Genomic DNA, 12,656 nt, shown 5'->3' with positions numbered 1-12,656 from the left:
CAGATGTGCTGCGGTCGCAACCCGTAGACGCTCACCACGTGCATCAGTGTCTCGATGTTAATTCGAATCAAACAGTCGACTTTGATTCATCCTTGATATTCTAGTGGTACCAGGCATGCATGTTGGGCTGTGAAGTTGTACAGACGACCCCATAGTTGCTCGAGCGCAGTCAAAGAAAGGCCTCCCATTGGATGACGATTGAGACAAAAATTGCGCATTTTTGTCCTTCATAGACGTGACGCCTCGTGGCAAGTATCATTCCGCCACGCCAAGGTCAGAGAAAATCAAATTATGACACAGCGTTTCCTGTTGGTCCTTACTTGCGCGCTAAGATGATGTAGACTTCCAGGCCAATTGGCATTTCGCGGGTCGCGAGCCACTCGTTCGAGTGCTGCGTCAAGCACACATGGCGGCGCACTCGGAAGGCATCCGCAGCAGCCGCGTCCCCGTCAAAGTCCGCCAGTGTTACAGGCTCTAGAGCGTCGTACGCGCTAGCGTTGCGGGCGCCGTCCCACTTTTCTTCCACGAGCAAGACGGGCCACGAGACGACATGGCGAAAACCGATCGACTTGATCGTGGCTTTGAGCTCGTCGAGACGCAAGCCGAGGTTAAAGTTGGGATGCAGCGCGCCACGACCACCAATGTCCAACGCCTTCTCCATGTCGCTTGGAAGCGTGTCGACGCCGCTGTGCTCGGGTGCGCCCCAAATGACAAAGCCGGCGATACCATCTTCGGCGAGCACGCGCGCAGCCTCTTGCAGCATCGCGTTCGGGTCCGGCGTCAGCTGGAGCACGAGGCTGGCAATGTACCGATCAAAGGCGCCGTTTTCAAGACCCCGCAGCTCCTGAGCTATACGCTCGATCTGAGACTCTAAAAGAGACGATCGACGCACCGTTGGCGAGCGCCACGTCAATCTTCCGCGTCGCCTGGTACGGCGCAAGACGGCGCTCAAGGCGCTGCAGCATCTCTGGCGCGAGGTCCGTTGCAAGAAGAGCCGCATGTGGCGAAAGGCGTGAGAGAATATCTTCCGTGCCGAGGCCGGCGCCAGCGCCGACTTCGAGCACCCGCGTCGCCGTGTCGAGGTCCATGTGGGCGTGCAGGACGCGCGAGCCTTGGATTGTCAGCGTCTTGTTGGCCTCGGCCGTGTACACCTCGGCGAAGTCGTTCCAGAAGCGCTGGATCCGGCGCACGCCATCGTCCATGGGTACATCCGCCTGCAGCTTCATCGTATAGCCTCGGAATACGACTGGCGTTGCAACTTCAAGCACATCAAAGCCAATACCTTTCAAACAGGATATCCTCTATTAAATTATATACCTGTGATTTTTGATAGTACATGGAACTGTATTATACAATACAAATGCGAAGTGACAAGATCCTGTTCGCCCTTGCAACGAAGAGACACGTTTTTGCGGTGCCAGCGGGATGCCGACGGACGACGAAAGCAAGGCCCTCCAAGAAGATGGCCTCGGCGACGCCGACCTCAAGGTACACTCGCTTCGTGTATCGTATCGGCAGTCCTCGGTGTAGATCATTCTCCTGGGTGACTCGGCGGTTGGCAAATCCAAGCTCGTCGAACGCTTCATGATGAACGAATACCAGCCACGGCAGGTGCATCTCTCGCCTACGTGAACGCAATGCCTCATGCGAGCTCCATGATTTAGCTGTCGACGTTTGCACTCACGCTCTTTCGAAAAGAATTTCCAATGGACGATGGCTCGACGGCCAAAATCGGTACTGCTGCCTCCTCTGTCTGCACAAAATGCCACGTATCCTTAGACATTTGGGACACGGCAGGCCAAGAACGCTTCTCGAGCATGCATCCGTCGTACTACTTTGGTGCTTCGGCCTGCATCTTGGTGCGAACGTTCAATGTAGAAAGCATGCGGCGATGGCGGTGTTTAGGTCTTTGACGTCACGCGCAAAACCACGTACCAGCATTTGGCCGATTGGTACAAGGAGCTGCGAGAATACTGCGAGAACGTTCCTTGCTTTCTGGCAGCCAACAAAATCGACGTCGACCTCGAAGTCACGAATAAAAAGTTCAAGTTTGCCGAGACGCACAACCTCGGCTTTCACTTCGTGTCGGCTGCGGACGGCACCAACGTCGTCAAGGTGCCGGCAATCCTATAGTGATATATCTTGCAACTGTGGTGCTAGATCTTTGAAGAAGCCATCCACGCGGGCCTCAAGTACAAGAAAGAGGGTGGGGACTTCATGGCCGACGTCTTGGACTTGCTCAACGAACCGCCGCGCAGTGCGTCCTTCTATCTTTTGAACGTTCGGTGTTGATCAAGTTTCTGTAGAGTAAATCATCAAACTGCAGTAGCCGCAGTTTCTTGCCTCGGCCATATGCCCATCAATACATCATGCGCTTTGTCCATGGTCTGCAAGCACGGAACGTACTGTCTCGTAGGACGCGCGCCAAGTCCCGTTGCTGGCATCGCATTCTCCCACTTTGGCACCACGGGCTTGACGCACGTGAAGAGAGCGGTCTCAAGCGCCAAGTCAGTTGACTCGTCTCGCAACTTGCTTCGACGCCTCTTAGGTGGTGAGATGTATGCGGGGTGACGTCGCACGAACGTTGATATGGAGCTTGTTGTGACTGCAGAATGAAGACGAGAGACAAGTCCTCAAGAAAGCCCGTTGTGGACTGATATGTCGTGGACGCTGGAGACTCACACATGGAACATTTCAGACAAGTTCTGTGCGCATTCCGCGAAAAGACAAGGGGTGCGATAACCGAACGGTTCGAGACGGACACTCGTGAAGAACTTGGCGGTTGGATGCGGTTGAAACGCTGAGGCGAGTGCTTGCGTGTGTCGAGCAAAGAGACGATGCTGTCCTTCCAGCGACGCCCGCGTATTGCAGTCGACGTTGACCTTCAAGTGGAAGGCTGCTACAACCTTCCAGAATCCCACAGTCGCCCCATCAGCTGTGCCTGGACGTACGACGACGGCCGCCACGGCACAAGCCCCAGCGTGGCTGTCGTCGAGCAATGCGCCAAGTGGCCATCGTGGCGCATCTCCCTGCCTCGCTGCGAGCTGCCCGTCAGTCGTGACGCTGTCGTCACCAGTCGCTGTGTGCGCTTGAGCGTGCGTCAAGAGACGTCGAGTCGCCGTCGCCACACTCGTCTCGGTGTCGTGTCGATTGACGTCGCCGACTTTGTCGGACGGTTCGGCACATCGTCACGCCGGTATCTCTTGCAAAACGCGAGTCTCAACTCGACACTCCATGTAGCTCTTTCTTGAATCCAATTCGATCTAGCGCGACGAGTAGGTACTCGTGCACACGAAACAAGTCGATGGCGATGTGCTCCTCAAAACGTACGCTTTGTGCATTTCCCGTTCACGCCTGTCTGAAACAATAGATATCATAGTCATCGACCCGAGGCAGCCGCAGCTGTCGGTACGGTTGCTTGGAACAGAGGACGGCTCATGATGGAAACTAGTGTTGCCTTCTCGCCTTCGCCGGCGGTCGCTGGACCGCCACGTCTCCTTCGGCCCGCTGCGGCCCGTGAAACGAGCGGAAAATGGTGTTATCCGCGACGCCAATTCGCTCGATGCCCCCGCTATGCAGGCGATCGTGTCGGACATTCTGCGCACCTCGGAGGAGCTCCGAAGCCGACACCTCCCCTCCAAGTAGTCGTTTAGTCGATACGTTCTGAGGCTCCATAAGTTCTGAGTCGATGCTCTGGAGTACTGAGGTTGTACTAAAGTCCGCCAAGCTTCTTTGGCTACACTGGTCCAACCCGACGTCGAGTGTACTAGGTGTTCGTACCTCGGTCTGGAAATCACTCGTCGACTCGGAGCGTCCTTGGAGCGACTGGAATGATCTGATCGGACACCTCGGTCCCCGCCGTGGTGTCTGTTCGTACTGGTGACTTGGCTGTTGATGCCAGACAAAAAGATTTGCTTAGCAAGCAAAGATCAGTCGTCATTCAGTGTTGGATGCGGAGTCATTCCTTATACGTCAAGGACGAGCGCCTTGGCCAAGCAGAGCGCGATTTGCTTTTGGACGCCGAGGCTGGCGGCGACAACGGCGCCTTCGGTCGCCGTCTTCTTGTCGTCCGAGAGCCGCACAAAGCGCAGCTTTTGGTCTTGGATGGCTTGCAGTACAGCGTAGAGGTCCGAGGACGTAAACACGGGCGGCTGCAACGGCACGAGCTGGTCTACAAGCGATAGGATCGTCGGCCACATGGACGTCGGAATGTCGCAGCTGCGGCAGAGCATGCCGAGGCGCTTCGCAGCCTCTTGCTGCACTTGGGCGAGCGCCACATGCTTCGTGCGCGACAGCTCGGCCACGTCACTAAACACGAGGAGGAGCTCGTGGTACGCCACCGTAAAAGCCGTGATCGCCGTCGCGTCAGCTTGCTCCGAGGCTTCGAGCACGTCGGCAATGTGATGCAGCCGTGTCGCATCCCGCCAGTTGGCTTCGCAGAGCCCGTCGATGGCGACAGCATCGCGCGCGCGGAGCAGCCACGTCATGGCCGTGCCGACGCGGCCCTTGGCCGTCCAGTACGCACCGCGGTCCAGCGCCAACTGCTTTACAAAGTGCCGGAGACCGTACGTCTGCGCGTGCAAAAGGAGCTTCTCGGCCTTGAAGTCCGTGAGCGTCTTCGACCGGCGCTGCGCGTCAAGCAGCGAGAGCAACACGGGGCCGCCGCCAAGCGGGCACGTCTCGAGGTACGCGATTAGCAGCGTTGCGTTCGGGTCGGCGCTGACGAGGAGCGCGTCGACGTACGCGAGGACAAAGGCCTCGGAGCGGGCGACGTGCCCTGCATGCGAGAGAAGGTCCATGAGATGCGCGGGGAAGAAGGGAAAGTCGCCCGCACACATGCGCTGGACCGCCTCGAGCGCTGAAGACAAGTCAAACTCGAGCAGCGAGACCACCGTTTCCTCAAACGGACCGAGCGGCGAGAGCGACGCGCGGAGGTGCGTCACGAGGCGCGTGCATTGCGCAGTGCGCGAGAGGTGCACCTTGGGGTCCTCGAGCACGCAGCGGGCGACCGCTTGCATGTACCATGGCGTCGCGTCGGCCGCGTCGGCGCCGCCATGCGTGAGGACATGGAGGATCATTTTGAAATGCATGTCCTTGGCGAGGTCGCCGGCAGCCAGCGTTCGGCATGCGTCGTGCCACGCCGGCCACGATGAGTCGGAGGACTGCGACGGCATGTGCATGAGCACCTGACGCAAGGGTTCAAGCGTCGCGAGCGCATAGTTGGCATGCGAGTAGAGACTCAGAAGCTCCCATGCCTTGCGCCCATGGCCCGCGAGGATGAGCTGCACGATCGTCGGCCAGTACTTGGGCGGCAAGTCGACGTTGTGGACCGACGTGCCGAGCTGCGTCTGGAGCTCGAAAAAGGTCATGTCCATGTCCTCAATCTCCATCGCCGCGTAGTGCTCTTGGATCCACTCGGCAAAGGCGTATGCTAGCACCGTCTCCTACGCGTAGCGATCGTCAGCGGCGAGGCCATCGTGGTGCAACACGGATGCGTACGTTCGTCGCATCGAGGTATAGGATTTCGCACAAGTGGAGCAGCGCCAGCGACGCTTTCACGATGTGGACAAGGTCGGCCTCCGTGTCGAGCTGCTTCGTGTCCATGTCGTTGGCGCACGTGCGCATCGCGGCGCGGTACTGCTTGGAGGCGGCGAGCACGAACGGGCGCAGCTCCGCGGGGTGCGTCGAGCGGCTGCGCTGCGCCAGCGCCTCGAAGACGGGGAAGCATTCATTGACGAGGTTGCGCATGTGCAGGCTCGGGGTCGACGCCACGGTCGCCGGGCTCTCCATGTCGACGTCGGCCGTCGACGCCGTCGTTGGTGGTGCGGGCCAGCCCATGTCTCCGGTCGATGCTTGGATTTAGCAATACGGTCCTTATTGTCCAATCGCTGCGGGCATGCAAGATATCAGGCATTGGATTGGATAAAAAGACGAGCAATATGGCTGATTAAATGGCCAATCACAGTGCGGTTGTTGAAAGCCCTTGGTATCCGGATCCGGATGTTGTGGTCGCCAAAATTAGCTGGCAGCTTGAGACTGCATTGACCAGCACCATGGCGTCCAAGGAGGCCAAGGACGCCAAGGATACAAAGGAAGCCAACCTCGTTGCAATCGAGTCCTTCAACCGCCAAGTGGAGGCGTCCAAGGCTGAGCTGCTCGCCAAGCGCATCGAAGAGCTCCAAGCCGAGAACGAGAACCTCCGCTTTCTCCATGCCAAGGGCGAGAAGGAGATCCACGAGTTCGTCGCCTACTTCCAGCGCGAGCTTGGGACGCGCGAAAAGGTTTGTGCAGCATGTGCCGATATGTACGCCATGGAGAATGCTAGATTGCGGCCAAGCTCACGGAAGAGCTCAACGACACCAAGCAGCGCCACACCGACGACGTCGAAGCCTGGCACACCAAGTACGACTCGGAAACCAAGCAGCTCAAAGAGACCAACCGATCGCTCGAGTCGACGCTGTCGTCCAAGCTCAAGATTGCGCAGGAAGACCTCTCCAAGCTCGAGGTGTTCCGCGACATGCGCGAGACGCTCGAGAAGAAGCTCAACGCGGTCACGGACGCGCTCGAGTCCGAGCGGGTAGCCCACAAGGACGCGGTGTCGGTCTTGGAGCGCAAGTTCTTGGAAGAGAAGGCGCGCGCCCAAAAGGACACGGAGAAGCGCATCGAGAAGATCAAACAGCAGTCCCGCGAAGATGCGCGCAACATTCTCGACGCCGACACGCGCAAGATCGTCACGGACAACAAACGCATGGGCGACGAGCTGCGATTCCAGCTCCAAATGACCGACGAACTCCAGCGCGAGAAGGACAAACTCGTTGAGCAGACCAAGGCGCTACAGCGAGAGCTCCAATTGCACGCGGATAAGGAGCAGGAGTACGCCAAGTACGGCCAGCGCCAAACGCGCGAAATCAAGCAGCTGCAAGCCAAAGTCAAGACGCTAGAAAAGTCGCTCAGTCAAGTCGTGAGCACGTTTGAGAAGGAGAAGCACGCGCTGACCATCAAGACTGAGAAAGAGGTACGCACCCGTATGGTCCTACCGCTCAACTTTATGGAGTCCTAGCTCGACGACGTGAGCTTGGATGCGGACGGACTACGGAAGCTGCTCAAACTCAAAAACAAAGAGTTGCGGACGATGAAGCGGCTTGCACAGACCATTTTGGACCAGCGCACTGACGTAGGCAGACATTCGTATCGGAGCTTTGAGGTTGAGCTGCAATAGGTCGAGCAATTCTTCCTCGACTCGCTCGACATTGTCAAGGAGCAGCTCGTGGACGAGCGGCGAAAAGCCATCGAGGTCGAGAAGCGCCAAGACGCCAAGCTTGTACGTTGTACGACTGACATCTGCGTCGCCTACATTGCGAGTCGTATTAGACAGCCGCCGAGCGAGGGCTCAAGTTCCCGCGCCTCAAGCACGTGCACCCCGCAACGACGAGCAACAATGCGTCGTTTGGGTGCAAGGAGAAAGTTGATTTGCGTGCACTCACCTGGGAGGAGCGCGAGCGTGTGCTGCGCCTGCTCTTTGGCAAGATCAACAGCATGCAAGGCTTCTTCGAGGGGACGGCCGCCGTCGAGGACGACGCGCTCCAGACGCCGTTCATTACCGAGGCCACCGCTTCTGTAAGCGGTCCGGCCATGCCACGTTTTGTGCCAGCGTTCCCGTCGCGACCACCGACCACCAATCTCTAGTCGGTACCCCAACTAATAGCACACGGCCGTATGTAGTAGGATACATGGAACCACAATGGCGTTGCTTTAGAGGCAGCCCTGAATCTGCGCGAGGACCGTGTCCGCTTCGCTCTTGTGGATCATCTCCTTGCCGCCCGGAAGGCGAATGAGGTTGTCGCCTTCATAGCGCGGAATGACGTGGATGTGCGTGTGGAAGACGACTTGGCCCGCGGCACCGCCGTTGTTCTGGACAATGTTGATACCGTCGCATTGGAATGCATCTTGCACAGCTTTGGCCAGGCGCGGCAGCTCCTGGAAGAGCTGCGCCGCGAGCGCCGGCGGCATGTCGAGGATCGTCGCGTAGCCCTCGGCCTTGGGGATGAGGAGGCAGTGGCCCGCTGTGCACGGGAAGGCGTCGAGGATCGCGAGCACGTGCTCGGTCTCAAAGACCTTGTAGCTCGGGATCTCCCCGCGGATGATCTTGGCGAAGATGTTGTTGCGGTCGTAGGCTGGCGTCGCCATGCTTGCTCGTGTTGCCTTTCTTGGATACTGTTGTGTGTGGGGCGGACGCCAAGTCGATTGCTTTCGGAACAATCCGAATTGGAGTACAAGGGGTTTTGATAGCACCACCTTATTGGATTTTATATTTGGATAGTTTACGTTTTACCTTATATTTGTATGGAATAGTGCGTTTTACGATACGGGGCGCGATCCAACGAGATGCCTGGTTGAAGTTTGCAATTTAGGACAATGCCTATTTTCCATCCAACGACCCATCGCGCAAGTGCCATGGAGCGGTATTTGAACCGCGCGCGGGCCGAGAGCTTCTTGATGGCCGATGGCCAAGAGGTCGAGGTCAGCGTGCTTCTGCGGATACCAGCCGCCGAAGCCTACGCCTTATGGCTGCGGCAATGCTGGGGCGGCCCTGCCCTGGTAGGCTCGGCGATCCAGCCTCGATCTTCATCCTCGAATAGGTCGGCGCGACGCGGTCGAGCTACCAAGGCACGGAGAAGCTAAGCGTGCTTGCGCCGCCCGACCAAGGTAACGAGAGCGACCGCATCGGAAGCGTGCACTACGAGCTCGCGAGCCGCGGCTGGTTCTTTCACGGCTACAAAGCCATGGTGAGCTTCATCCCGGACGCCAAGAACACGGCCAACACGCTCGTTGTATGGGTCGTCAAGTACGATCCGACGCAGACCAGCATCGTCCTTTGCTGCGGCGGGACCATGCTTCGCCTCCTCACCCGCAACTACCTCAAGAACCAGCTCCAAAGCCTCCAGGCTTCGCCGTAACTAGCGCGCATCGTCGCTCGCTTCTCAGAATCCTACCTAATCCAATGACGACCGCACCAACGTTGCGTGACCCCGGGGCACGTCGGGTCCCGGCTCCGCCCATCGCCTTCCGGCGATGGCTACTTGGGGGTGGAAGCCGGTCCATGACGTCGTCACTCGTGAACCCATCAGGAAGCGCGCACAAACGCTGCAGATTCCCTCAGCAGCCTGCTTGGTGCGCTGCCACCCGGTCATAGCACCCTCCTACTGAGCAGCAGCGATCTCTGCGACTGCAGCGTCGTCTCTATCACCAGTTGTTGACGGCCCTGCGTTAATGACCTGAAGATGCAAGAGATGCTCGATGCTGTTAGATGCGGGTACCATCGTCAGCTGGCATCGTTGTGTTCGATCAGGCCGAACGGAACTGAGCAGCCCGTGCTTTGCAGTCGCAGCTGCATGGCAATATGGCAGATCATGTCGCCGTTGCACGGGCGTTGCAACCGCGACACGTTGTGATCGCTGGGATCGACCCACAAAGTCGTCCTCGCTATCGCTGGCCGCTTCATCGCATTAAGCGATGCACTTACGACGTCATCGTTCCCCACGCACCTCTATACTCGCGGCAGCGCTCGAGTACAGCGCCCGTACTGTACCACTGGCGGTGGTGCCCCGGCGGATGCCACCATAACTTGCTCGGATGCAACTGCAAAGACCAACGCGCTGTTGCTAACGCGAATCAGATGTGTATTTGATAGACGCGCGCGTTAACCAATTAAAATGGGATTTCGTCGTGTTCGATACCAGGATACACATATCATTATTAGTTGGCATTTAAAGTATGTGAAATATTACATAGCGCGTTGAAGCCGCCAGGTCATTTCGCAATTGCCATGCTGCGCGCCCCGATCAAGACGAGTCCGACGACGACCAATACGTGGCTGCACCGAAAGCTATATGCCATGTCGAATGTGCTCGCAGCTGCGCTCCAGCCCAAGCCGCATGCAATCACGAGCGCAAAGAAGCTTCCGTACGTTGCCCCCGGCCGGTTCCTTGGCGCGGCCTTTGACGAGTTTGATCTGCCGAGCCCCGACAGCGCCTACACCACCGACGACGAAGACGACGACGATGCGAACGACGATGAGATTCTGCTATGGGAAGCACCGCAGCCGTCGAAACTCGAAGACAAGCCTGTCGACTACCGCTGGATGTACGCCGCCGTCGAGAACGAGCTCAGCCAGAGCACGCGAGCTGTCGTGTACCCCGAGGCCTTCCTCGAACGACGTGCGTCCCAAGTCGACGAGCCCACAGCGAGCGACGCGTCCGTGCAAAGCCTCGTCCCCTCCGGCGGCCACGCCCTGGACGACGTTCAGCTTTAAGAACCACCACGATCGCCCAAGTCGATCCGTACTATTCTACCACTTTAAATTAATATTTTACGTGCTTCTGAAAGGATATCCTACGAAGCCGACCGGAGGCGATGCCCAAAGGCTTCCATCGTCGCCCATGTCGTCGGCAGGCGGTAGGGCCACGCGATGACGGTCGCCACGACGCCAACCCGGCTCCGCTGCGTGAGCAGCCCCGTGCGCTGGTGGCGGCCAACAGCCCCGAGATTGCCAAAGTCGTTTCGCACGACTTGGAACGTATCGCTGCCGAGTGCGATCGTCGAGCTGGCCATGGCGTCGTCCGTCGACGCCGCAAAGAGCGTGATCTTGGAGGCCGCGTCCGTCGTGTTGAACCAGCCTTCTTCGTGGAGCACGATACCTTGGGGGTTGAAGACGATGATGCCAGCAAACATAGGGCCATGCGGCCCAACCACGCGCAGGTCCTCGACGAATGTGGCCCACGGGAGGCTCCCTTCGTCCCAGCTGCTCGCCGCCATGGCTTCAAGTTTTTTCACGATTCACGCCAGTGTACAAAACAGTGTTTGATACACTATCCTGGAAACCATACGTCTCCAGTACGGATATTCCACTCTATCCGGAATCCTGTCTCGTGCAGCACTCGTGGCAGCACAGCACACCTGGGGAGCGCGCGATCGTGGCAACGCATGAGTCGCCCTACTACTACGATTTATACGACGATGCGATCCCGGAGGTCCAGCTCACCAAGTACCTCCTCAAGCACCAAACCTTGGATGACAACGAAGCTCCTTTGCTCCGCGTCAATGGCGTCCTCGCTTGGCTCCTTTCGGACGAGCAAGTGCAGCAGCTCACTGCTCTCTGTGGCGACTGCAACGCGATTCCCGCGTAGCAACGACAATAGTGACGTGTGGTGGCACGACGCGGGCAAGAGTCTCATCGATCAAGTCCGCACCAACCTCGGGCTGGACGACGCCATCCACATATGTGTTTCGTGGTCGATGTCACGGGAGCGGCGATGCACTGCTTGCGATGCAGAGCTCTGCGCCTACACACATTTGGCGCCCTCATTCTCTTCCTGCCTTCGCTGCACTACGGCGGCGAGCTCATGTTGACGACGTCAGCGCCCATCACGAGCGGTGGCGCATCGCACTCGTCTTGCATCCCGCACCTGCCGACGAGCGTGTCGACGTCACCGCCGTCTCAACGCGACGCGATTGTCACCTTTGCCGCGATCGCGGCAGCCCCACGGGTGGAGCAGCATCGACTTGGTTATTTGCTTCTTGACGGCGGCGAACGACTCGCCTTTGATGCGCTGCAGACGTGGGACGCGCACGTTGCCGATGTGCTCTTGGCCACGGCGTCTACGACCTCTTCCTCACCGAGTTTGACGATGCCATGCCAGACAGCGGGGATGAAGATGACGAGTGGACGCTAACGAACCCGATTGAGACCTGCGTGGCGCATCCTGCGTGTGCGATCCCCGACAACGTCATCGACGCCCTCCTCGGCTGAAGCGAGGCTTTGTCTTTTGACCCACGCGCGACTTCGGGCCCAAGTATATGCTGCCTCTCGTGTAGGCCGACGTGGCCGCGCCTGGGTTCCCAGCCGCCGCGACACCGTGCTGCACATGCTCACCACAATTGCTGAAAGGAGAACGCTCGCAAGCCTAACAGCTCGACTCATGCCAGCATGAAGATTGGCGTCGCCTTTTGCACTAGTGCGATCCTGCATTTGTTTCAAGCGTTCCACTGTGGAACGCTTGAAACAAATGCATGGTGTGGAATTTCCACACCCTGAGGCTTCAATGTCGCAGTGTAGCCAGAATGTCATCGGCTTGCCAAGAGCGTGTTGAGACCGCATCCCGTAACGCTGCCTGTTAGTGCGCGTCACGCCAGGACGCGCGTGTGGCGTAGGGAGTAGTAGGCGGCTGGCGGGGACGCAGCGGAGGACACGCCGGCCACGAGGCTTTTGTGCCGTGTGTCGTTGGCGCCATATTGGATAGACTGTTTTATACCGTTTATAACAGTGTGGAGCACGGATGAATCAAACACATCAATAGTTTTTTATGCTTCATCTTGCAATTGTATAAAACAGCTGTACGAAATTGCACTGTTTTATTCTTGATGCTTTTGCGCGCGCTCGACAATGACACGCATGAGTATGGCGCCGGCAACGAGGCGGCGGAGACGCCTAAGAGCACTTTATCTCAGACGGAGTGCAGAACGTATTCCCATAGCCACATCCATCCTCCAAGAATAATAATAACTACGATTGTCCACATGGGCGAGTCGGTGCTTGGTACGCGCCAAGCTCAGTACTATCGTCAACGAAGCGACGGCCACAGCCACCTTCATTTCAT

General features: G+C 58.1%; 10 protein-coding genes across 11 annotated transcripts; 6 read left to right on the top strand and 4 right to left on the bottom strand.

The window, feature by feature from the left end:
* Positions 1–274: 274 nt before the first annotated feature.
* On the bottom strand, positions 275–1,238 carry SDRG_00919. Of its 2 annotated transcripts, none has more exons than XM_008606425.1 (2): positions 893–1,238; positions 275–849 (listed from the first exon to the last, which is right to left on the bottom strand). In XM_008606425.1, the coding sequence occupies exons 1-2, from the start codon at positions 1,224–1,226 to the stop codon at positions 317–319; spliced, it is 867 nt and encodes a 288-aa protein (XP_008604647.1). In that variant the 5' UTR covers positions 1,227–1,238; the 3' UTR covers positions 275–316. The 2 variants fall into 2 exon arrangements, with proteins under 2 accessions (XP_008604647.1, XP_008604646.1); XM_008606424.1 differs by having other exon boundaries at positions 275–844.
* Positions 1,239–1,393: 155 nt separating this feature from the next.
* On the top strand, positions 1,394–2,383 carry SDRG_00918 (rab family, other). The gene is made up of 7 exons (XM_008606423.1): positions 1,394–1,488; positions 1,531–1,611; positions 1,665–1,734; positions 1,780–1,859; positions 1,906–2,115; positions 2,161–2,257; positions 2,307–2,383. Exons 1-7 carry the CDS (start codon positions 1,426–1,428, stop codon positions 2,309–2,311), a joined length of 606 nt encoding a protein of 201 aa, XP_008604645.1. The 5' UTR covers positions 1,394–1,425; the 3' UTR covers positions 2,312–2,383.
* Positions 2,384–2,772: 389 nt separating this feature from the next.
* SDRG_00917 (hypothetical protein) lies at positions 2,773–3,747 on the top strand. The gene is made up of 4 exons (XM_008606422.1): positions 2,773–3,236; positions 3,280–3,326; positions 3,380–3,408; positions 3,452–3,747. Exons 1-4 carry the CDS (start codon positions 2,838–2,840, stop codon positions 3,643–3,645), a joined length of 669 nt encoding a protein of 222 aa, XP_008604644.1. The 5' UTR covers positions 2,773–2,837; the 3' UTR covers positions 3,646–3,747.
* A 187-nt stretch (positions 3,748–3,934) lies between these two features.
* SDRG_00916 (Nup85 Nucleoporin) lies at positions 3,935–5,871 on the bottom strand. The gene is made up of 2 exons (XM_008606421.1): positions 5,500–5,871; positions 3,935–5,444 (listed from the first exon to the last, which is right to left on the bottom strand). The coding sequence occupies exons 1-2, from the start codon at positions 5,836–5,838 to the stop codon at positions 3,966–3,968; spliced, it is 1,818 nt and encodes a 605-aa protein (XP_008604643.1). The 5' UTR covers positions 5,839–5,871; the 3' UTR covers positions 3,935–3,965.
* Positions 5,872–6,053: 182 nt separating this feature from the next.
* SDRG_00915 (hypothetical protein) lies at positions 6,054–7,686 on the top strand (the record flags this gene model as incomplete). Its single annotated transcript, XM_008606420.1, has 5 exons — positions 6,054–6,281; positions 6,326–7,015; positions 7,061–7,174; positions 7,220–7,321; positions 7,372–7,686. 5 exons carry the CDS (start codon positions 6,054–6,056, stop codon positions 7,684–7,686), a joined length of 1,449 nt encoding a protein of 482 aa, XP_008604642.1.
* Positions 7,687–7,697: 11 nt separating this feature from the next.
* SDRG_00914 (hit-like protein) lies at positions 7,698–8,254 on the bottom strand. The gene has a single exon (XM_008606419.1). It carries the CDS (start codon positions 8,185–8,187, stop codon positions 7,753–7,755), a length of 435 nt encoding a protein of 144 aa, XP_008604641.1. The 5' UTR covers positions 8,188–8,254; the 3' UTR covers positions 7,698–7,752.
* A 177-nt stretch (positions 8,255–8,431) lies between these two features.
* On the top strand, positions 8,432–9,096 carry SDRG_00913 (hypothetical protein). Its single transcript, XM_008606418.1, has 2 exons — positions 8,432–8,598; positions 8,640–9,096. The coding sequence occupies exons 1-2, from the start codon at positions 8,455–8,457 to the stop codon at positions 8,955–8,957; spliced, it is 462 nt and encodes a 153-aa protein (XP_008604640.1). The 5' UTR covers positions 8,432–8,454; the 3' UTR covers positions 8,958–9,096.
* A 730-nt stretch (positions 9,097–9,826) lies between these two features.
* SDRG_00912 (hypothetical protein) lies at positions 9,827–10,312 on the top strand (the record flags this gene model as incomplete). Its single annotated transcript, XM_008606417.1, has 1 exon — positions 9,827–10,312. One exon carries the CDS (start codon positions 9,827–9,829, stop codon positions 10,310–10,312), a length of 486 nt encoding a protein of 161 aa, XP_008604639.1.
* A 2-nt stretch (positions 10,313–10,314) lies between these two features.
* On the bottom strand, positions 10,315–10,842 carry SDRG_00911 (hypothetical protein). The gene has a single exon (XM_008606416.1). The coding sequence runs from the start codon at positions 10,813–10,815 to the stop codon at positions 10,393–10,395; it is 423 nt and encodes a 140-aa protein (XP_008604638.1). The 5' UTR covers positions 10,816–10,842; the 3' UTR covers positions 10,315–10,392.
* Positions 10,843–11,312: 470 nt separating this feature from the next.
* Positions 11,313–11,809, top strand: SDRG_00910 (hypothetical protein; the record flags this gene model as incomplete). Its single annotated transcript, XM_008606415.1, has 2 exons — positions 11,313–11,565; positions 11,616–11,809. The coding sequence occupies 2 exons, from the start codon at positions 11,313–11,315 to the stop codon at positions 11,807–11,809; spliced, it is 447 nt and encodes a 148-aa protein (XP_008604637.1).
* Between the last annotated feature and the right edge of the window lie 847 nt (positions 11,810–12,656).

Source organism: Saprolegnia diclina (assembly GCF_000281045.1).
Source record: "Saprolegnia diclina VS20 unplaced genomic scaffold supercont1.2, whole genome shotgun sequence".
NCBI lineage: Eukaryota > Oomycota > Saprolegniomycetes > Saprolegniales > Saprolegniaceae > Saprolegnia > Saprolegnia diclina.
Note: the sequence above shows the minus strand (reverse complement) of the source record. Positions and strands in the feature narration are given on the sequence as shown.

What these genes read in the sequence shown, in the direction of transcription:
- SDRG_00911 (XM_008606416.1), bottom strand. Translation starts at nt 10,815, where the DNA reads ATGGCGGCGAGCAGCTGGGACGAAGGGAGCCTCCCGTGGGCCACATTC.
- SDRG_00918 (XM_008606423.1), top strand. Translation starts at nt 1,426, where the DNA reads ATGCCGACGGACGACGAAAGCAAGGCCCTCCAAGAAGATGGCCTCGGC. An exon ending in GTGCTTCGGCCTGCATCTTG is followed by an intron (nt 1,860 to 1,905) that starts GTGCGAACGTTC and finishes GGCGGTGTTTAG; the next exon opens with GTCTTTGACGTCACGCGCAA. An exon ending in ACGGCACCAACGTCGTCAAG is followed by an intron (nt 2,116 to 2,160) that starts GTGCCGGCAATC and finishes CTGTGGTGCTAG; the next exon opens with ATCTTTGAAGAAGCCATCCA.
- SDRG_00919 (XM_008606425.1), bottom strand. Translation starts at nt 1,226, where the DNA reads ATGAAGCTGCAGGCGGATGTACCCATGGACGATGGCGTGCGCCGGATC. An exon ending in TGACGTGGCGCTCGCCAACG is followed by an intron (nt 850 to 892) that starts GTGCGTCGATCG and finishes TCGAGCGTATAG; the next exon opens with CTCAGGAGCTGCGGGGTCTT.
- SDRG_00917 (XM_008606422.1), top strand. Translation starts at nt 2,838, where the DNA reads ATGCTGTCCTTCCAGCGACGCCCGCGTATTGCAGTCGACGTTGACCTT. An exon ending in GTCTCAACTCGACACTCCAT is followed by an intron (nt 3,237 to 3,279) that starts GTAGCTCTTTCT and finishes CGCGACGAGTAG; the next exon opens with GTACTCGTGCACACGAAACA. An exon ending in CGAGGCAGCCGCAGCTGTCG is followed by an intron (nt 3,409 to 3,451) that starts GTACGGTTGCTT and finishes GATGGAAACTAG; the next exon opens with TGTTGCCTTCTCGCCTTCGC.
- SDRG_00913 (XM_008606418.1), top strand. Translation starts at nt 8,455, where the DNA reads ATGGAGCGGTATTTGAACCGCGCGCGGGCCGAGAGCTTCTTGATGGCC. An exon ending in GCTGGGGCGGCCCTGCCCTG is followed by an intron (nt 8,599 to 8,639) that starts GTAGGCTCGGCG and finishes ATCCTCGAATAG; the next exon opens with GTCGGCGCGACGCGGTCGAG.
- SDRG_00916 (XM_008606421.1), bottom strand. Translation starts at nt 5,838, where the DNA reads ATGGGCTGGCCCGCACCACCAACGACGGCGTCGACGGCCGACGTCGAC. An exon ending in TATACCTCGATGCGACGAAC is followed by an intron (nt 5,445 to 5,499) that starts GTACGCATCCGT and finishes CGCTACGCGTAG; the next exon opens with GAGACGGTGCTAGCATACGC.
- SDRG_00914 (XM_008606419.1), bottom strand. Translation starts at nt 8,187, where the DNA reads ATGGCGACGCCAGCCTACGACCGCAACAACATCTTCGCCAAGATCATC.